Below are 17,048 nucleotides of genomic sequence, written 5' to 3'. Positions count from 1 at the left end.
AGAGTTGAAATATATATATTTAGATATTTTTTCTTAAATAACATATTTACATCTAATAGAAAATATAACTCTAGAGATAATCTTTCCAACCAAAACTGAGGGGGGAGAGATGAAAGGGTGTGTGTGTGTGTGTGAAGGTAGGGACAGGACAGGACCAGCCAGAAGGCCGCCTCCCACCCAGAAAAAAGCATTATGCCAAGTTTGCACTCTCACTCTCTCGCCTGCTCTCTTGTCCTGGGATCACCTGCCCAGCAATTCATCTTTTCTCTTTAAAAAAGCCTTGGTCCGTGTTACTTTCCTTAATGGTGACGGTCAAAAAGTTTGAGGTCACGTCGGTGACCACCACCTTCTCCAGGTTGGTCAGAGAGGGGCTCCAGGATTCTTCCTCTGGGTCCCCCAGGATTCTGGCCACTGGAATCCTGGCGATGAGAGAGGGCCTTCCCCCTTGGGCCCCCATGTCCCGATACAAGCCCCCTACAGAGCCAGTGGTGCCTGAGCCATGCCGGACCCGGGGGCCACCAGGGTCCAGGGTGCCCTGGCCTTTGGCCTCCAGGAAGGTGGCCCTGTGCTTTATGACCCTGGCTGGAAAGGTGTCCACAGCAAGCTTGCCTGTGGCCTCAGCTGGGCTGGGGCTGGCCACACCACACTGGGCCAGGTCCGAGTCCTGCCTTCGAGCCAGCTGGATCACGCTGTGGCCAGCTGGGAACTTTCCTGCCCCGGAAGCAGCATCGTCCAGCTTCCTGCCCTTGAGGTAATCTCCGAGGCCATCACTGGGTTCTCCCAAGGGCCTCTGCGAAGGGTCCAGGAGTTCCTTCCGGGGCTTGGGACCTCGTTTCTTGGAGCTGTCACCTGGTGAGCTGGGTTTGTCGTCTGCACGGCTGGTGCCCCGATCACGATCGCGCTCACGCTCTCGTTCTCTCTCCCTCTCACGCTCACGGTCCCGCTCACGGTCCCGAGGGGGCTCCACTCGACAGGTGCTGCTGGTGCTGCTGCTGCTCCCTGGCGGGGAAAGACCCATGTTCCGAAGGCCCTCACGGGCCCGGGAAGTAGAGGCCAGTTCCTGAGGCGAGCGGCCGGGGTAGGGGATCCGAATGCCTCTGGCTGAGTCACTTCGGAACTCATAAGTTTTGGCCTTTGCCTTGGCCTGGGCCTGTGATAAGAGAAGGCAGTGTCAAGAGTAGCGTAGGGTTGGTCATGTCCACTGCCCCCTCCTCCCCCACCCCTCTTCCAGTCTCAGCCTCCCTGCGTCACTCTCTGATGCCTTAAAATTTCTGTCTGGCTGGGGGTGAAGCTTAGGAATAGCACTATGGACAAAGGGGTAGAGAATTTCTCTGGAAGCAGCCATGTGCACCAAGCACCCTTCTTGTATATGACTATAAGCCTATTTAGAATGGTTGGGGGGAGGGGGTCCCATAAGGAAATTCTAGTGTGGCTAAGCAACTCCTGCCAAGACACCCCTTAGGGGTGCTACTGACCTGATGACAGCTTGTCTGGGGACTTCCTCCTAGATTACAAATACGGTACACATAGGACACCCCATTGGCTCACAAGCTCCCAGGACCCCCTTCCCACAAACTGACACAACAACATTGCTGCCCACCCATTGGACACTGCCATCCTACCTTGAGCAGGAAGGTTTTGGGTTTGGGTCCTCGCTTTTTGGGGCCGTAGAGCTCCATCTCTCGTTCCCTGCAGAAAGAAAGGAGGGAGAAAGGGGTGTGTGAGTAAAGAAGTCAACTGGGCCTCCAGTTCAGGCCAGATGGGAACCACCCTTCGTGTTCCTAAGTGAAGAGCTGAAGCTGGGAAGGGCCTGTACCTTTCCTCAAAGGCGGCAAGCAGGCGAGCGTCCAGGATGTTTTCTTCAGGTTCCCATGTGCTGTACCTAAAGGGAATCAGGAAGAAGTGGGCGTCAGTCCCAGGAGCAGGGAAAGAGCAAGTGGAGGGTGTGTATGCATGTCTAACTTTTCTTGTTGCATTGTATTGTATTTCAATGTAAAGGGGAAAAGAGGAAGAAAGAAAGCTTCCGAATAACAGTCTGGGGTTCAGAACTGCACAGAACCTACTTACTTCTGCGACCAGCCCTTCCATTTCACAAGGTATTCCATGCGTCCCTGCGGATGCAAAAAGGAAAATGTGTGTGTGCACGGAGAAAAATGCATGACGAGAACATAGAAATACATGCAAAAAATGCATGCACCGAATGAATGCGCGAAATCCCAACGCGAAAGGCACGCGCTCGGTGCATCACCCCCTGCACGAAACGCTGCACAAAGTGCATGCACCGGTATTCATTCCCCCCACCCCGCCCCCCACCCATGCAATCTGTGCATCGCTGCAAGTCTAAGGAAAGCGCTTGAGCTCAGAGCCGCCGCCACGGCCGCGGCCGCTGCTGGGACCTGGGGGAAGGGAAGCTGGGCTGCAGCAGGAGGAGGGAACCCGGACCGGGAGGGGAGGGCTCGGCCCAAGGCCTTGGGGCACCTACTTTCCGTATGCGCCTCTTCAGGAGGGCTTCGGCCGCGAACACCCGCTCCCCCACCGCTGAAAGCTCCATGTTGACTCGCCGCTTCCCCCTTGGCCGCTTCCAGGAGCAGAAAAGCAGCAGCCAGCGCACGACAGACCATAATACTCTCCCGCTGACGTCAGTTCTCCTCCCCCTCCCGCGCGCTCGCTCCCTCCCCGCCCCCTCCCGCGCTCCGCTCCCTCCTCCCCGCCGGCCCCGCGCTTCCTCCCGCCCCACGTGTTGCTAACGACGTTGCTAAAGCCGAGCGGCCAGGGCCAGCTCTCCCGCGCTCTGATTGGGCGAGCCCCGGGCCACGCCTCTCTCGCTTTCTCCCCCGCGTTGCTACGTGACCCGCGTTCCAATCGCCAGGGGGCGGAGTCCAAGGCGACTCCTGAGACTGAGCGCGAGGAGGTGGGGGCCGCCGCCGGAAGTGACGTTGCGGGGAGGGCGGGCTCGGCCGCTGTCAGTCTGCTGGGCTGGCAGGGGGGCCGTCCACCCTCTGTCCCCGCCGTGGCCCCCTCCCCTGCCGCCAGGATGTCTCTCCGGTGCTCTGCGTCCCCCACGCTCTCGCTGGGACCCCCGCGGCCGTGTCGGCCAAGCCCCACCCCCTCGGCGACCCCGGCCCGCCCCACCCCCACCTCTAGGACTCGCGCGGTCCTCCTCCCTCTGCGGCCGCCAGGGCTGCACAATGCACAATGCACAGGTGCTGGGGCGCCGCGGGCCGCGCCCGAACCCCGAGAGCCAACAACGAGCTCCTCGCCAGCTCTCCCTCCTAGCCCCCTCCCCTGGAGTTGCACACCCGACCCTCGGTCTCCATGGCAACGGCCTCCCCTGCCGCCGCCAGCCCCATCCCGCTAACAAATCAATGTGCCTGTGTCTCCTCCTGTCGCGCAACCCTGCCCTCGGCCACCCTCCGGGCCCTGCAAGCTGGGCAGGGCTTGGGCGTTCGCCCCCAGCTCGGAAGCCGAACGCAGACCCAGTGGGGGCCCGCTGTCGCCGCCTGAGCCTTTCGCGCTCCGGGATTCCGTGGGGGACAGCGCGCTTCTTCTTCCTGCCACCACCATCCCCCGACAAGTCCGCGACGCCTGCAGCCACCTGCCCCTGCCGCCAGCACGCGCAGCTCGTCCCCGCCAGGCCCCGGCCCCAAGTGTCTCCAGCCCCAGCCCAGCCGCCTCCTGCCCAAGAGAGCCCTGGGTGTGTTGGGGGAGGGCGTGGACCACCACCAAGGCAGGGTCTGGAGCTTGGCTGGGGTTGAGGGGCGCGGCTGGGGGAGCGTCCCGCTTCCTCCAGACCCAGGCAACTGGCTGGGCCTGCACCGCGCACTTCCTGTTCATGGCTCTTCCCGACGTGCGTGGCAGACACTCCCGGAGAATACCCGGGGAGCGATGCCGTGTCCAGTACGGGTTGAGGAAGAGAAGTAAAGATGGTAGGGCCCAGGAAAGGGGATGAGGACCCGGCTCCGGATGCCTCGCGTGTGCACACATGCAAACACACGCTCCTGCTCAGTTGGCGGTGACCCATGGCTGGGGTGGCGACGGGGACAGCGCCCAAGTCCGGGCCCAGCAATCCTCTACCCTTTCTCTTACCGCCAAAGCTGAAAGTAACAGCACCCACTCCTCAGAACCCACGACTTAGTTAAAATATCGGTGATAAACTTGGCTGGAAGCAGTTTCCCTTGGAGAGGGATGTGATGGGAGAAAAAAAGAAAGAGAGAGAGAACAGAAAAGGCGAGCCAAGGAGTCTGACTCGAAAGGGCAGGGAGCCCAGAGCGGAAAACTGGCCTCCTGTCCAACGTTAGGTGCGCGGCGGGCGCGGCGCGGTCCTGGACGCGTGGGACAGGCGCGGCTCTCAGCCGGCCCTCCCTCCCGCTCCCCGCCCCTGGAAAGGCAGGGTTCCAGTTTGGGGCCTTGCTCAAACTTTACAAAGTGGGTAGTGGGTGACCAGTCTCATCTCTCTGGCCTTCAGTCTTAACGAACTGCAAGTTGGCGACGCCCAGATCGGCCCCGCGACCCGCGTGGGCTGCCTACGAGAGGCCGCCGACGGCCGCGTCCTTAATCATAAAAAGTCATTCCCGGTAACAAATAGTTTCGTTGGCCGGTGCCAGCGATACAGCTGTTTCTGTTTAAGCTTAAATACTTTCCAACAGTTTGGGCAGTAAAAATAAAGTCGGCCTCAGCCGCCTATAAGTGTCTGGTTTCCCCGCCCAGAGAAAGCCCACCCTCTGCCCCGGCCGGGTCGCTCTGCACGCCCCGCCCTCACCCTCTTGGAATCCGCCGCTCGCTGCGGGCAACGGCTGCCCGGTTGTCCCAGCCAAGCACTGGCCGCCCGAATTCTCTGGGCAGCCCCAGGGCCACCGTGGAGCTGGAGGAACAGAGCCTGCCCCCAGACGGCCAGAGGAATGGACCAGCCTCCCCACCCCTAACCGACCCCCTTGCACCCCCTACCCCTCGCAAGCTGGCCAGCGGCCGCAAAGGGTGGTGGTTTCCCTTCAGATAGGATTTCTGGAGCCCTGTTCCCGGGAGTTGTGTTTGCATTGGGTGCCTTTACAGACCCGGAGTTTGCACGAGGCGTGCAGAGGTCGATGGTTTCAGTTTCATGCTGAAAAAGTTCGCTCGGCTCCTCCCTGCCGGTGTTTCTCTTCTTTCCTTCTTTTTTTCCTTCCTTTCTTCTCCCTCTCTTCCTTCCTTCCTCCCTCCCTCCTTCCTTCTTTCACTCTCTTTCTTTTTTCCTTCTTTGCCTAAATGCCTTGAAGTGGGAAATGAAAGCCCTGGCACTGCCATGCATGGTCCCCTCCTCCAGAGGGGTATTTAGCAAAAAAATTTTTTTTGCTTCCCTGCCACATTTTTCTGCCTGTTTTTATGCCTGATGATGAAAACACTTGTTCTGAACAAAATTATCGCTTGCGAGGTGTCTGAGTTTGCAAACGTCGGGGATTCCTGCAGTGCCCACAGCAAGGGTGGAACTTGAACCAGAAGGAAATGAGAGGCATAGAATAACCTGAAAACAATCAGACCAAGCTCCCCCCTTCTGCCCGCAGCAGACAAACTCAGTCCTGTGGGTGGAGGAAGCAATCCCTGAGTTGGGGGTGGGGGTGTGTGTCTCATTCCTGCCTGGCCACCCGCTGCCAGGAGTTCTCCAAAGAGCAGGGTCACAGAGAGTGTGAACACCGGTCATTGGGTGATCTCAACTCAACAGTTTGGAGGCTAAGTGAGAGGTGGCAGTCTGAGAAATGGGTTTGTTTTCCCACCACCAAACCCAGAGCTGGGGCCTCCGTGGTAGGCACAAGAGGATGCCTATAGGTGCTGGGAGAGGGCGCTAGCGTGGGGAGTGGTAGAGACATCATTCCTGCTGAGTTCGGACCTGTTCTTTCAAAGTGATCAGCCGGTGGCACTGTCTTAGAAACCAAGGAAAAGAGGAACTCGGCTCCCCATCTTTCTGATTGAACCTCCCCAGCTCAAGTTCTTGCCACCTCCCTTCTTTCCTCCATACAACCGCTTTTCCTCTTCAAAGTTAGGTAATTGCTTTTCCCACGGATACCCCTGGGTGTAAACAAAACAAAGTTTCAAAGAACAAGAACCTTCTGCTCTTAATTCACCGCCTGGCGGTTGTCGGCTGCGGCTGGCAGGTTCGAGTGCGCTGCCACTGCAGTAAATAAGGTAACTGCTTCCTATTACTTTAGCCCCATATGGCTGCAATTTGAGTGTCTTTGGAGACAGTGCGTGTGTCGGGGTTGGGGGGGGAGAGTGAAAGTGGAAATCAAATGCTCTCAGATCGCATTTTTATGAAGGAAATTGTCGGCGATTCTCTTAGCAGTCTTCCCACCACCCCCTAGTTCCCGGGATGAACTGCCCTATTTCTTTGTTTATGGAAATTTAGACGCCCACCCACTTCGGGACACCTGCTTCCCAAACCCCGGAGTCTCCTGCCTGATTCTGCACTCGTCTTGGGGAACTGGGCACCCACCTGCCACTTCTATTCCCAACAAGGGGCCTCCAACCTACTCCTGATGCCTAGAAGCCAGCTCCAGACCCCCACCCAGTATTGGGAAGGTGCCCGGACCCTGTGCTCCATGCGCCCGTTTCCTTCACCTTAGGGCTGCCCCCGGCCGCCCCGAGACCCTTTTAGACTTCCTGCTGCCTGGGGTCTGAGGCTGGCGCTGTCCAAAGGGAAGGAAGGGGAGGGGTGGCTAGGGCGAGGCGCTAGGCTCCTGGGTCGCCAGCCAGACGTGCAAGCCCCTGCGCGTCCTCTAGCTCAAGGGTGAGGCTGGGCCTCGGCTCGTTCATTGGGGTAGTTTCAGCTCCGCGGCTTGGCGGGTGTCGGACCTGCCTGGTCTTGGCCACGGATGCGGGCGAATTTGGAACCCGACCCTTTTCCTTGAGCTCAAAGGTCGGGCTGGCTGTGAAGAGAACGCGGGTGGCTCCGAGGCGTGGCTATTTGTGCGTGTCGCGGCCCGTGGCTTATCTCTGGCGGCTCCAGAGCCCCGGGGCATCCTCCAGCTCCACCTCCCCCACACCTGGGCCAGGGCCCAAAGCTATCCCAATGCTGTTTGTCCCCCCCAGGGAGAAGGGCAATGATGACCTAACACCCTGCAAAGAGGTCCTGAAGATCTGGCTTGGGCAGGATGGTCGGTGACTGGAGGTGAGACTGCTGAGGTTTCTGGCCTGGGCTCTAGCCGCTATTCCTCTTCTGCCCCCATTTTCTCCTCCCGAGTAGACTTTCACACTATTAGTGTCAGAGAAATTCAAAATCATGCTGCAAAGAGTAAGAAGGGGCTGCCCATGTTACAATAATTTCCCACAAGCCTGAACACACGCTGGAGTCCACATAACGTTTGACTTCAGGCCCCTGAAATCGCAGGAGGAAAAGTGGCCCCTCGGGGGCAAGGAACATCTATTGAGCAGCTGTTGTTGGGCACCTGCATAATCTCATATTAACATTCCCAACAACCCAGGTAAGAGCAATTCCATTATCCCCATTTTATAGATGAGGAAACTTGAGGCACAGTGAGACAAAGTAACTTGCCTGAGGGCACAAAGCAAAGGTTCTGCCTGAGGAGCCCCAAGCTCAAGACTCTCAAATACTCTACAGCAGGGGGCTTTGGATCCTCTGGACATTTCACTTGTTGCAGGGCTTACAGAAAGAATTCAAGGTAAGAAAGGGCCAGTGGAGCCTCCTGGAACTGGCTGTACAGGAAGACAGTGCTCTCACTGTAAGAATTAGAAACCTGGTCGAGCTAAGCAGAGATACTGCTCTGGATCATTAGCCAAAAAAAAAAAAAAAAAAAAAAAAAAAGATGAGATCGTAACAGCAAAGTGGGGAGGAGTTCTAGGAGCCCAGTGGACCCAGCCAGAGACTGGATGTTGGTGGAAGTCTTTGTTTTTCTTCCATCATAGAGCACAGTGGCTAAAATTGTGGGCTCTAGGACTAGTGGTTCAAATCCATGTATTAGCTGTGTGCCTTTGCGCCAACTACTTAACCACTCTGTGCATCAGCTCCCATAACTGTTAGAAAAAAAAAAAAGAGATATTAACATGCCAACCACAGAGCGAATGGACAGGCTCAGTGAGATTTCATGTAAGTACTATCACACTATCAGGCACAGGCAAGGGCTCAATAAATGTTCATCATTACTGCTGCTGTTCCAGGGCCAGGTCAAGATAATGGGACCTGGAGGGCCTCGATTGGGTGACTTTCCCCAAGGGAACCCAGTGTCAGCCCAAGCTGTCCCTACTTCCTACGAGGGGTACCCACAAAGAGGGAGCAGGGTGCTCACCGTCCCTCCCAGGGAACCTGACTGTGTGTTCCTCAGACACAGTCTAGACTCTCCCCTTAGGGCACCGGCCCTGGGATGCTTCCCACCAGGCGGACTCTGGGCCAAAATGCAACCGGGCGGCCCCAACAGTGTGAAGACCATGCTCCCTGCGGGTGCCCAGCGGCAGGAGCACGCGCACAGCGCTGAAGCCGGCACGCATGCGCGCACGCGCGCGCGCGGGGTGGGCCCCCCCAAATGTTCCCTGGGAAGCCCGCCTGAGATTGCTTGGGAAATCCTGATCTGGGAGCCGGGAAGCACTCTCGCCTCGCTCGCGGGGTACAAGGGGCGATGGCTCTGAGATGGGCGGGACAGGCTGCATCTCCGTGCCTGTGCCGAAGGATGAAGGGAGGGTCTGGGTGTTCGGTTCCCCTTGTCCAGAAGAAGGGTCTGGGATCCGACAGCCTAGGCACAACCAAGGCAAGACTGGGAGAGGAGAGGACAGCGGCGGGGTGTGGGGACAAAGCAGCCTGAGACAAGTGGGTGACCTAAAGGTCAAGGCCCCTGCGCCTCATCCTAGAGGAGGGTGTGCTAAGAAGCCCCCTGGCCTCAAGATGCCCAGGGTGCGCGGGCTCTGCTGCTACCTTTGCCTTGGCCTCAGGGGTCGACCCGTTGACTTCAGCCCGTGATTCAAGATGCCCCAGGTGGAGAGTTTGACCTCGGATTCTGTCTGCACGGAGAGAAATTTGAGCTCGCAGTAACTTGCTAGGGTCAGTGTATACCTCCTCCCCTCTCGGGACCCTACCCATCGGGAAAGGAGGGAGCACGCACCTCCCAAGCGAAGAAAACGGGCGAGGCTGGGCGAGGATTGGTGGCCCCAGAGCCTGGGTTTGGCGAGGTCGCCTGGCTCCCTGGGCTCCCAAGAATCTGAGCTCCGCCAGCAATGCTGGACGGATGGATGGCTGGTCGCAGCACTGCCCTTGGCATCCTCACAGGCTCTCTCCTAACCCCAGGGAAGCTGCAGGGACGCCTCAGACTCTGTCTATCCCTTTACATTCATTCTCACTTCTTACCCTGCCCCCAAGCGGAAGGAATTGAAGTGACTTTTTGATGGGACTCCAGGGACCTCCAGTTAGTTCCAGACTAAAGGTCCCTTAACCAATGCCACCTCCTCACGAGGTTGTGCACTCTGAAAAAAGCAAAAGTCCAGTCTCCTCTTTTAGAGGTCAGAAAAACCGAGTGCAGGTGCCTGCCGGGTCCTTCGACAAGGCACACGTTGCGGGGGTGGTGGGGGTGGAGGCGAGTCTGGGGGCTCCGCAAGAACCTCCGGGGGTCGAGGCATTCGCCCTCACTCGTGTGGACGGGGAACTCTAGGGGCGGAAGTTTGGGATTCGACGGAGAAAACGTGACAGTGTTCAGGAGGGTCCGGCCTTCTTGCCTCTGATGGAGCCTGGTGGAACCTCGGCGTCCTCCGCCTTGATCACTGCTTTCGTTGTAGCCCCCCAACCGAGCTTTGGCGGTGCGCCCCCCTGCCTTAACCCCAGGAGGGGGCGCTGTCGCGGGACGGACGAGGCCGGGCGGGCGTCGAGGCTGCGCGACCAGAGCGCGCCGGCTCCGCGCACGCCCAGAAGCCGTGTTGCCGGTTCCGGGGCTGCCGGAAAGCGCGCGGCCAGCGGCGGCTCAGTCCCCGCGCAAGCGCCTCACTGCCCGGACGAGACGCGGGTCTCTCCGGCCACCCTTGGCCGCAGGGTGGCTCACCCCCCAGGGGCAAGGCGCCGACGGCCACTTGGACAGGGACACTCTCTCTAGAGAGTCTGGACACCTTCTCTCGCTGCAGATAAAAGCCTCGGATCGGCTTCCCCGCCCTTCTCTAGGAAATCAAATTCAGGGAACGTGGTACCGTATTTACCCGCACATCTTCCTCCCTTGACATTTTGCACTCTTGAAGTTGGGGCAGAAGTAATTGTGCAAACATCTGGGGTTGTCCAGGGCCGCTACCGGCACCGTTCTTATTCATCTTGAAAGCCGCACTCCATCATTTGCATAATAATGGCTTATCTAAAATAACACGGCAATCAGAGGCAAAATTAATTTTATTTTCTTCAGCTAGTCCTTGAGATCCGGAAAACAGAGGCTTAAGGAAAGAAAAACTGATTTTGCTGAGTGTGGGGTTCTTGACCAAGACCAGGGAGAGATGAAGTTAAAAGTTGTGGAAATGTGATGTTCACTCTGAGTTTCTGTTATTTTGCTAGTTTTACTCCTTTAGTTTAGCTACTTTTTGACCAAACGGGTGAAGGGCTGAACCACCGTGAAAGTCTTGGAAGACACTCTATCTCTCATTCCAACCATCGTGGGAGGTTCAGTGGCTCAGGGGACAGGATAGCAAGGACTGTGGCTGGGGGTACTGGAGGCGGACAGTGAAGGTAGCTTGGGGAGGGGAGGAGGTAGACTGGCGTCCCGACGTGGATTAAGGAGGTACCTGCCCATTAGCGCTCTGGGGTTCTGGTCTGGTCCCTCTAGGGCTCAGTTCCCCACCCTTTGGGCAGATCTAGAGGAGGCATTTCCTGGCTCTGGTATGGTTGCCCGCAACGACTGGGGCAGCAGAAGTCCTTGGATTCAAAGCAGGAAAAAAAAAAAAAAGAAAGAAAGGGTGTGTGGGTGGTGATGAGGGCATTATGTGGAGGAAACATCTTTTATACATTAAAAAATCTTTTTGATCTTTTTTAATATGAAGAGGAGTGGGAGGGAGAAATCCACAAATAAATATGGTAAATGGATTTGGACCAGAATTGTAATCGCGGGGCCACTTTCAGGGCTCTTCTGGGCTCCAGAGGTTTTTTGCAGCAGAACTTGTCCCCTCTCAGGCCACAGTCTCCCCTCCTCCATTAAACTGTGCAGAGGGAGCAAAATGCAAAAGAGCGGGAGATCCACCCGAAGCTTCCCAGATCCCACTGTGAACAGGAATTCCCTACCTCTTCCAAAAGGACCGGAAATTTTACGTTTAATTAAGGAGGTGGTGGCAGCTCAGGTTTGCCACCAAGAAGCCACTGTTGCAATTACTTCTTTTTAAATAATTTTTAAGTTTCTTTTAAAATCAGGGTTGCAGGGGAAAGCTGGATTAGGAATTGCTGAGGGTGGAGCGACCTGCAGAGTGAAGTGGGCAGGTGAGAGGGGAAATGGGTGGAGGATTAGCCTCACTGTTAGAGGACTGGCTATTTCTAAGAAGAGAGGAGGGCACCAAGAAACTGCAGAGTGGGAGTGAGTGTGTCTGGGCTGCTGGGTAGGGACAGGGAGCCAGCCCTCCCTCCATCTCTCATCTATTTCCTCTGCATTCATTCCCACTGCCTTTTGAACGCTGTCTCAATTTTGCCTTCTTTTCACCTCCCTGGATGATGCAGCTCCACTCCAAAGGTATTATCTTCTTTCTGGCAGTGGATGCGATATCACAGCTTCTGCCCCGGGGAGGAAGGGCACCCTTGGGGAAGGGCACCCTTGGAATACCGGAGCAGAGGTTCTGGCTGCCCCCAAGTCTTTTTCTAGCTAGGAAATGTAGGGAGAGTTGGGATTCCAGGCCTCCCAATCACAGCTCCAGATTTCAGCCTCAATTCTCCCTTTGGGAAAGTGGGGAGGATACCAATGATAGTAGAGAAAAGAGCCAGCGGAGAGACTTGACGGGGTATTGCTTTTAAACTCTCTTAAGTCTGAAGGAGAAGGTTTCTAGCCAACCTTGTTCTCCAGCCGCTCCGGGTGTTCTAGCAGCTCCAGGGCGTGGGTCCTGGATCTGTCGTCCCCGCTACTGCCCCCCTCCCACAAACTTAGGGGAGGGGTTGGCCGGCAGCAGCCTCTCCTCCTAAAGAGGGGCGCCATCCAGCCTGCAAGGTGCTGAGCAATGGCTTCGTGGCCCCAGAGCCACAACCAACCCAGTCGAGAACAAAGAGCAGCCCCCGCGGAAAGAGGTGCTGCCCACCCTCCTGGAAGGGCGCCTGCGGGCTGGGGACGCCGGATGCCAGGCTTCAGGCTCCAAATCACAGTCCTGCAGCCCACTGCGGGGCAGCGGTGGGAAGCTTTCCTCCCAGGAGTCGGAAACCTCTATGAGCAGATCCCTGAGCAGGGTTAATTGAAAAGTTCACACCTCACTTTGTGATAGTCGGTCTGGAAGACGCGTCTAGTGGAAATGGAGAGGAGGGTGAGCGCAGTGGGTGCAGGATCTCAGTGGTCCAGCTGGGTTTTAAAGGCACAAGAATCACTCTGAAGTGGGCTGGGGAGTCACCGTCTCTGCTGAGGGGTGAGCCGGCAGCTCCCTCAGGGATGCAAAGTGAGGGTGAGGGTGTGCCAGGGGTAAGTGCGGGGAAGAGAAGGAAAGATGGGCACAGAAGTGGAAGAAAGGTGGCTTGGGGGAGATGACTTGGAGCCTCAGATGGAGCCCAGCACCACCACTGGGTGCTCAGAGCTTGTAGGCTAACCTCTGTGCCCCCTCCAGCTGAGACTCTCCACGCTGCCTAGCCCAGATTCCCAGCTTAGTGGAATCCAGGGAAGTGTTTTCACTGCTTGCACACCAAGAAAATCAGGCTCCTCTCCTTCCTGGAAGATCAGTATTCCCACCTGCCAGATGGGCAGCTTCTTTCCCATTTTGTTGCTGTGACAGGTATGGGTAATGACCCACATGGAGAGTGCTTTGAATTTGAATTGCAGGAAAGTGGGACTTCCCCCCCTTCTCTCCCCCTCCCCCTCCCTCTCCCTCCCTCCTTCTCCCTCCCTCCCTCCCTCCCTCCCTCCCTCCCTCCCTCTCTCTCTCTCTCTCTCCCTCTCACACACACACACACACACACACACACACAGTACTGTTTTTGTAAGATAAGGAAAGACGTCCCAGGCTCAATTTCCTAGCATAAGTCATTGCTTCTTCCAGCCTCCGTGGCACTTTTGCCTGGAGGGAAAATCCCAGGGGGCTGTCTACACGGAGCTCCCCGGGATGTTCAGGGAATCCAGCTAAGCGATGGACCCCTGGGTTCTGGGTTGTGCAGAGGGTGGGACGGGGCAAAGGGTGGAGCCAGGCAGGGGCTGGAGAGCCCCAACTGAAGGGATATATGCAAGTGTAGGGAGGAGGCTGGAGCTGTCACCCACCAGCCACTTCCCAAGGGAGCCTACTGGGAAGTGCTTGGGAAAACCTGTTTCTACATGGGTTCAAATGTGCATGATATTTTATGGTCATTTGTATCCCAGAGCCCGTACCCAGCCTGGAACAAGAGGGAGTGCGGGAGTGGTGGGAGTGGATAGATGTAGCTCTCAACACCTGAGCAAGGGATGTTTGCTCCATGCCAAGGTCTGACTAGACATTTCCTGAGCTCTTCACTTTGATTCGTCATCACATCCCTTAGAGGAAGACTTTATTAACCACATTTAAAGATGGGGAAACAGGCTCAGAGGGGCTAAGTAACTTGCTGGTCTCTGAGTTAACCTGCAGGACAGTTCTTAACCTAGATCTGTCACACGAGAGTTGAGGTGCCCTTAGAGAAGTGACAGGGTGGTAGAACCAGGCTCAGCAGGAAGCTAGACTCACCCAACTGCTGCTCCAAGTCATGGCATAAGGCATGAGAGAGCTACTTGGGGCGCAGTTGGGGTCACTGGCTCTTGTACTTCCCAGATTCTGGCCAGACCAGAAGCCCAGCAGCCTGGGACCAGAGCTCAAGAGAGTTTTCCTGCTTCTTGCCCTCCTGCTCCCCAGCGACCCAGGAAGAATGACAATGGCAGTCAGTTACAAATGCACCAGCTCCAAAGTTCCAGGATCCGCAAACCATGCTGACATGGAAGTCAGTGCTGCTGCTGCCCCTGAGCCATGCCTGCATAACCCAAAAAGCAGTGGATTGCAAATGAGGAGATTCCGGTCTAGACCTGGGCTTGCTTCACCCCTGGTGGCTGGGTTGCCTTAGACAAGTCATTTTTTTTTTTTCTCTTGACCTGTTTCTCCCATAAAAAGTTTGTTTGAAGCAGGCAGCCTTGCAGCAGCCTGTCCAGTTTCCACATTCCATACATTCGGAGTCCTTTGGGCAGGTTTATTGGGATTCCAAAACCTTCAGAAAATACCTGTTAACCATTCATGGTACATCACCTCAGCGAGCACACAACCTCGGAGTTTGTGCAGAAACCACAGGCACTCCCCGAGAGAGCAGTGAATTCCTGTCCCAGCTATGTCAGGGGGTCTCAGTTTCCCAAATGATACTAGGCACAGGGCTACCACACAGCTGGGGGACCCAGGAAGGCAAGAGGAAGGGACCTGGAGGAAGCACTGGGTGACCAGACTGCCTCTTCGGTCCCAGCCTTGCCTCAGTTGGGGACAACAGAGGGCGTCATCCTCCCTCCAGTTCCCGTACCAGCGCCAAGCTGCTGGAGGCATATCCGCAGCTCGGACTAATTCCAGGTACATTCTATAGGTGGCATCGTGCTACTGGAAATGGCCTCCTTAGAGAGGAGAGGCTCTCTGTGGCATCTCCAGGCACTGGAGAAGCCAAGGCACTGTCGACACAAGCCCAGTCCAAACTGCTGCGAGAGGGGCACCTGAGACGCCGGTAGAGTGGATGACAGGGAATAGTTCTCTCAGACTCTTGGGCCCACTGGTCCAGAGGCATAGGTTTCTCCAGGACCATCAGCCTACAGGCAAGACTCTGGGAGTCTCTCACACCCACTGCAAATGGTGAGAAGAAAAGCTCTCAGCACAGCACACGGTGGGGATGGATAGGTGGGCTTTGCAGGGTCTCCAACATTCATCGGCAAAGCCATGCTGTATCATCCATCTGGCTGGCAGGAGAACCATGTCAGCACACCACTGGTCCCAGTCTAAGGCCCCTTCCTCCCCGTTGCCAGTCGTCGTCCTCTTCTCCAGGTGGGCAAAGAAACAGGCCAGAAGTGAGGAGAGAGAAGACGAGCAGGGCAACGCGCTGGAGACAGGGCTTTGGGGTCACAGGCACACGCAGGAGCCAGAGATGACCAGATGACTGGGTTGTCCCGAGGCTCCACCCCAGCCGACCTCCCCTCTCAAAGCCACTCCGCTGCAGCCCCTCCCTCTCGCAGCTGTCTAACCCGGCCTCCTCGGACCCAGTCGCTGACAGGGCCGCGGACCTGCGGGGCCTATCACTTTGGGCAGCAGGTAGCCAGCCTTCTGGGAGCAGGGCAGGTACGGAGAAGACTCCGAGAGAGGTGGGACAGTGACATCCCTCACCGCTCCCTCCCGCCGCCCCACTGGCTCCAGGCTGCCCCAGCTGCCTGGGCACCGAGCCCGTGGGTCCTCGCGGCTCCAGCCACACGAAGCTCCCTCTTCTCGATCCCCAGCCTGGGACCTCCGCCAGGCCTGGCGCCGAGGAGATCGGAGAAATGGGGCGCCAGATCTCAGCTGAGGGCACGAAGGGCTAGGCCTTGGGAGACAACCGAAGGGACCCCTGAATCCACAAATCACAGTTCAGATCGGCTTCCTCACCACCCTCCGCCAGCCAGGCGTTCGGTTAGTTTTCTCAGGATCCTGGGCCTTTGCTCAGACTCAGCACAGACTCGCTCACGTTATTTTTTTAAACAAAAGCAATTAGATTTCAATCCTCGTTCATTTGCATTTGCACCTCGGAAACAGTGGGCGGGGACGGGGGGTGCGGGTAGTGGGAGGGAAGGAGGAAGGGAGTCTGGCGGCGGCGGGTTACACCTTCCGAGCGCCACAGCTGGCCCAGGCTGCCATTGCGCCAGCCACATCTGGCCCAGCCGCGCCGCCGCCACGACTCCCTCCTCACCCGCTCCCGGGGCCCGCGCGCCGCAGCCCGCTCGGTGGCGCGCTCATCGATCGGCGGGGCTGCGGCTGGGCGAGCGGAGAACAAGGTATAGCCTGTATTTAGGTTCCTGCCCTTATATGGCGATGTGCGCGAGCGCCCGCCGAGCGGCCGCACCATATAAGGGCACGCGGCGGGCGCCAGGCTGAGCTGGTGCGAGCTCATTGGCCCGTGCGTCTCTCGGCAACCGGCTCTCACGAGTGGAAAGGAGCCAGCCGCCCCCGCCTGTTCACTATCCCCTCCTTTTCTTTCTCCCCCAGCGTCCTCGCCTCTAGCCTCAGCACCCCTCTCCTTGCTTTCCTCCTTTTTGCCTGCACCCTCGCCCCAAGTTTTCTTCTCGATGTTGTCCTCTTCCCTCTCGGCCTCGTCATTCTCTTCCTCTAGCTCGGCCTGTCCTCGCCCCCCTCCGTGCACGCTCCCACTTCCATCCCACGCACCGCCCCCCCCAACCCAGGCGAACAGCGACAGAGGAGCGGGAAGGCCCGGATGCGGGAGGGGCGCTAGAGGGTGTGTTGTGTGTGTGTGTGTGTGTGTGCGCGCGTGTATGCGCTTGTGCGCGCGCGCACCGCTGCTGCAGTTGCCGCCGCAGCATCAGGTTCACGGCATGCACGCACGGGGCTCTGGGAACAGCCTAAGTCTCCCTTCCACCCTTCGCGCACACACATGCTCACCTCCCCCGCCCCGAAGATAATCAGAGCAATTAGCTGCAGAAGAAATGTGCTTGCTGCGGGGCTAGGGGTGTGCTAAACCACAAGCGGCCCTAGGTACTACCAAATTACCATCTCCCAGGGTGTCCCTTCAGGCTGGATTTCTGAATGCAATCATAATAATGATAAATCGATGTCTCATTTAAAGGTTACTTTAAAAACCCGCCAATTGTTGTGGGGGAAACGCTGCGTGGGAGACCAAAATGCACCAATAGAGCCGCCCTTGGATTTCCAGGCAGAATGCCATGCAGTAGTGGTTGCGGGATGCTGGTCAGGTGCTCAGC

The 17,048-nt window shown here is 57.3% G+C and overlaps 1 protein-coding gene across 1 annotated transcript; it reads right to left on the bottom strand.

Annotated features, from left to right (window-relative positions):
- CBX8 (chromobox 8) lies at window positions 1-2,617 on the bottom strand. Its single transcript, NM_001244499.1, is given in 5 exon segments — window positions 1-1,150; window positions 1,623-1,689; window positions 1,817-1,882; window positions 2,068-2,111; window positions 2,483-2,617. Coding segments are annotated over 5 exon segments (1,140 nt in total). The 5' UTR covers window positions 2,552-2,617; the 3' UTR covers window positions 1-256.

Source organism: Sus scrofa, chromosome 12 (genome assembly GCF_000003025.6).
Source record: "Sus scrofa isolate TJ Tabasco breed Duroc chromosome 12, Sscrofa11.1, whole genome shotgun sequence".
NCBI classification, from domain to species: Eukaryota; Metazoa; Chordata; class Mammalia; order Artiodactyla; family Suidae; genus Sus; species Sus scrofa.
This window is presented reverse-complemented; position numbering and strand designations above follow the sequence as displayed.